The sequence below is a fragment of the Sprattus sprattus genome (genome assembly GCF_963457725.1).
Source record: "Sprattus sprattus genome assembly, chromosome: 8".
NCBI lineage: Eukaryota > Metazoa > Chordata > Actinopteri > Clupeiformes > Clupeidae > Sprattus > Sprattus sprattus.
This window is the reverse complement of record NC_137927.1, coordinates 20,238,663-20,243,712: the sequence shown is the minus strand read 5'-3', so window position 1 is coordinate 20,243,712 and position 5,050 is coordinate 20,238,663. Positions and strand designations below refer to the sequence as shown.

Here is a 5,050-nt window from a genome sequence, read left to right as displayed (position 1 = left end):
AATGCAAGTGTATTCATTTTATGTGAATCAAGAAACTTCTTGGATGTTGAGAAAACTTTCCTGTAACCATGGACATGCTCACGGAAAAGTTCACTCCGGTTACATGCCAATGAACCTAATGAAGCAAGATTTTCCTCCTTTTCTGGGAAATGCTATTGTACATGCCACACGTGGGTTTCACTTTTAGAACAATGGAGCAAAACTAAATAAATGGTTTGTGTCAGGCATGAACTGCTTTTGTTTAGCTTCCCCACATGGTGCATGGTATGAAACAGGTTTGACCTAAGTTTAAAGGTGCATGGGTTAAACTAAGGGCAGGAAAATAGATTCAAGAGTACTTAGTGTGGTATTACATTATGAGGTGATTTCGTTGTCATGTTTGGGTTAATTTGAATGGTCTCAGTTTGAGTGGTACAGTGGTCTCTGTCCTGCAGCTGAATAGATTCGATTTAACATGGATCTCAAAAACATGAGAATTCTGGTCTCTGTGGGTTGTAGGTAAACCCCCTCTGGAGGACACAACCCCCCCCCCCTGTAGCTGACAAACCCCTCTGTTTGTCTGATTGAAAGCGTGATCAAGTGGTGTAGTGGTCCCTGGACAAGTGGGTATACTCTTAATTTATTTTAAGCAGCCCATACAGCACACAATAAACACCCTGTTTTGAGAAGTGGGTTTACGCAATGCTGACTGAAAAATAAGTGGTGTTACATGCCTGTCTAGGGCTTTGGGATGTAACAAACATTTTAAAACAAGGGCAGACAACTTAAAAAACTGTGAATTTATAACTGTGAATTTATTGGACAAATAATAAAATAAATAACTAAGGCTCCAAAATGAACCCCACAAACTAAAACCCAAGGTCTTGAGAACAGGCCTCAACAGCCTGACGCTCTCTCCCGGTCTCTCACTCCGGTGAGTAGCGAACATTAGGTAGAGGTGCGGGCAAGGCCCGAGGCAGGGCCTAGTAGAAACGAATGGTGGCAGACAACAGAAAATCGCGATCCCCAAAGCAAGCTCCCGTGTGATGAAATCTGGCTGTTTTTAAAGGGCCGGGACTTCTCTAACCCAATGGGATTAGAGCCCCAATCAGCAGGGCACCAACCTGTTTGCAAGACACAGAAGACAAAACAAAACACACAGGCAAAAATAGACAGACAGACCCACAGGGTCGTAACAGTGGGTTTACTCCGTATACCTGTGTATACCCTGGACTACACCACTGTTGTGATCCCTATCGTAAACACAACAGTCAGTGTGAATACTAGATGTAGTACTAAATTAAATGGGTATTAAAATGGGAAACAGACAAATGATTTTGGAGAATTCTGTAGCCAGAGACTCCCGCACATTATGTGTGTAGCCGTCATTTTCTGAGCAGCCAGTAATGTTCATACTCTCTGAATGATTGGATGTTTCATATGTCCTTTCTTATGTATTGGTAACTTTAGATGATTCACTTTAGTCTGAGACAATGCAAAGAAGATAATCTAATAAGTAGGGGGAACTAACAAAAAACCTTGTGAGGCCGGAGTGCTGCACAGGAGTATTTAGGGCACAGAGGCGCGACAGAGAACAGAACAAACAAAAACATAAGCAAAACGACCTGGGAGTCATGGAAATGAGGCTTTGGGTAAAGTGAAATTCACCGGTCTGACGATGGAGAAGCGAGAGAGGAAACAAAGGATCAGAGCGACTTGGGAGTCGTGGAATGGTAGAGAAACCAGTTGGGAGCTGTAGTCTTCTGGTTTAAGTCCAATGTAGTCGAGGCCCGACAGGGAAGTGAGAAGTGTATATAGTGTGGGAAACAGGTGAAGGTGATTGTGTTATCAGGTGAACGTGAATGATGCAAGGCAGGCGATTGGGAAGATAACTGTAGTGCAGTGGGGATTGTTCATATGATGAACTGTAGCGGAGGTGTGTGAATCTAACGGTGAACAGGGGAGCGTGGCCTGAGCGGAGTTCAGCAGAGGGCACATTAACAAAATGTGTCCATGTAAAACAGAGGAATATTGACGCAGATGACAGGAGATGTCAATCCCACCAGAAACAAAATCAAGGTTCCACTCAAATGGAAAAGTACACTGGAAAGGTGACACAAGTGTTTTGGAATTTATTTCAGCTAATAAGACTTACCATGATGGACAGGATGATCCACCTCATAATTAGACATGAACTTCTTCAGCCAGTCTTTCAAACAGAGAGTTTATTTGCTTTGTTAAACAAGTTTAAGAAACCTATTACCATACCATACATGTTTAGACAGTTTTTTGTAGAGAAGATAATGGAGAATTTAGTAGGACAGAGCCTCAGTAGTAAGTAAGTAAGACTTTATTTGTAAAGCACATTTCGTACAAGAGTTGCAGTTCAAAGTGCTTTATATAAAATCAATAACAGCAAGCAGTAAGGGTAGTGATCCTAACTAAACCCATATAAGCTTGACTATACACCCAGTATCATATGGTTATAATAAAGCATGCATTTATTACCAACAGTTACATTTTGTAAAAAAATAAAAGTAATATGTAATTATTTCACATGGAAATTCACAGCCATTTTTAAACACAACCCAGGTGTGTATATAGTTTGTTTCAAGACAAGTCTCTGTATATGTGCCGTGCATGAAGGCTACCTAGTTGGAAGAAGGTAGTAACTGATATTCAATCCTAGGTCGCCTTGTGTAGATCAGTACACCACACACCATGGCAACAACTGCCAGCAGGCATCCAGTGAGGTAAACAAGATTCATGTTCAATCCAGTATGTGTCACTGTAAGAAAATAGTAGCAGAAGAAATAGCCACAGTTACACACTGCCTGGGACTGGTATGTACATGTTAGAGAACTTAGCCATAAGGAAATACTATTGCATCAAGCTGTGATTTATTGAGTGCATTTTGGGAGTGCCCAAGAGACACTGGGAGGTACACAGGAGGATAGTCACCTATGCTTGGAGCACTCTTGATGTCGGCACTCCTGCTGAGCCGCACTGGCCCCTGGGAGATGGAGTGACTGGTGGTCTGAATGGTCACCTCTCTCCTGTGATGGTGATGCACTGCAGGTGGGGCAGTGGCATTGGTGCAGCCCTGAGAACATCTGGTGTTGGGATGGCCAGCCTCACACAGTATGACTGAGCAAGTGATGTAAACCTTTTGGGAGAGAAACCAATTGAATACAGAACATACTATCTAAACATAAATGAGGCTTGTTCATTCAGAGAGAAGTCTGTGATTCCATCTATTACCTGGTCCTGCCATCCAATGAATTTAAATGCCTTCATTCCAAACTGGACTTTATTTGTATGGCTTGAGTAGAATTGCACTGTTTCATCTTCCTTGCACCTATGTGTAGAACATGAAATGTTTAGAACATTACATGACAGGCATTCCCAGTATCTACAATATGTGTCAAGCTTACCCATTTTGAATGATTGCATAGGAAACATGGGCTTGAGAGTGATCACTGGGACTGGCATTGCAAGACTCGACAAAGAGCTCTGTGTTGTTAACTGGAGAGGTGGCTTCGATCTGCAGGTACATCATCTCACCAAGATCATACTCCAGGGGATAGGAGTTGGGGTCCTTACGATTATGAAATTGACTTGATTGGAAGAATTCAAACTCAAAGCTGAAAGTTCCAAATCCTTTTTGTATGAATACGTTAGGGCCTCTGTGAGCATCAAACTCTAAAGACACACGGCTTTCTTTAGGGTACTTGCAAAAGAACCTCAGCTCCACCTGTTGTTCTCTTGTTATTATGTCATTTGGGTTATCAAATGACACAATTTCGTTCCTGAAGATGAGATTGTTTTCATCCTCCTTTTGAAAAGAAATATGGAATTAATATATTATATAGCATATACTTTTTCTGTAGATAGATTTGACATATATTTGGTAGGGCCTGATAAGGTTTATTCACCTCCATCTCAGTGCCACAGGTGTTGAGAGACATGTTGGCAAAGACATGACTGCCGTTGGAGTAGAGTGTGCAGGATGGGTCGGTGAGTCGTAGGTGATCCTCATTTAGTCGGATGCTGTCTGATAGTGATTTGTCCACTTCAACGGCCATAAAACTCTCAGAGCAAATCACTTTAGCTGAAGCAACTGTGGATGTTAATTATTGTTAATTATGAAAAAACAAACATGTATCCTTTACCATTTATTTAAAGCTTGAGATAATGGAAAACACAAACCCTGTTGAGGTCCATCATGATGAAGTCCAGCATGAACAATGACACATCTCATGTCAGACTGATAGAAGGTGGAACTGAAAGTAAGTATGTTTACTGGTTAATGCCCATGCAAGTTAATGGAGGAATTTGGAGTGATAGCTCCCATAGGGAATAAATCATTGCTGAAAATATTCAGGACAGACATAGAATATTGACTTACTGTATCTGAATTTACAGTAACTACAAAAGAGTGTACTTATTAATGAGATGGATATTTTGAATAATACATGGTATGGTATGGTATTACAGTATATTATTGAATAAATAACAACCTCCCTAGAGAAACTGATATAAAAAGGCTCCTATTTTGAGGACGATAATGGCTGGCGGAGACGGCGATTTGGGGAATTTTGCGTCGCAAAATATTCTTCACTGACTCTTGCGTTTTACGCATACGGTTATTTCCCTGCCTCTGGGATATCCCCTATCGTTAGCACACCTACTCTATCATTAAACTATTGTTTCTTAAATTGAATTGTGTTTATTTATGAAACCATATCAAATATTTGTAGTCACAGTTTTAGAAAAGCAATAAGCCCCGTGAGTCCGTGGTTTGCCCTGATTTTAGAACAGGTAAGGGGGTTTAATTAATGGCACTCCGCTTCGCGTCGTGCTTAACAACTCCCCTTACCTATTCTAAAATCAGCGCAAACCACGGCCTCTTGGGGCTTATTGCTTAATTTTTCCGCATTACCACACAGTAGCATATGCTATTTGGGAAATTGGTGAAAGTAGTAACTTAGAAAACACGGTGTTCCATCCGAAACCTTCATGTCCATAGAAAAAAGAGCTAACTTATTCTGTTTGTGTCAACACAAAAATC

The 5,050-nt window shown here is 41.0% G+C and overlaps 1 protein-coding gene across 1 annotated transcript; it reads right to left on the bottom strand.

Moving 5' to 3' along the window:
- Positions 1–2,630: 2,630 nt before the first annotated feature.
- Positions 2,631–4,240, bottom strand: LOC308369601 (ZP domain-containing protein-like; the record flags this gene model as incomplete). The annotated part of the gene is made up of 6 exons (XM_080844096.1): positions 2,631–2,767; positions 2,941–3,145; positions 3,241–3,337; positions 3,414–3,814; positions 3,915–4,099; positions 4,189–4,240. 6 exons carry the CDS (start codon positions 4,238–4,240, stop codon positions 2,631–2,633), a joined length of 1,077 nt encoding a protein of 358 aa, XP_080700222.1.
- Positions 4,241–5,050: the final 810 nt, after the last annotated feature.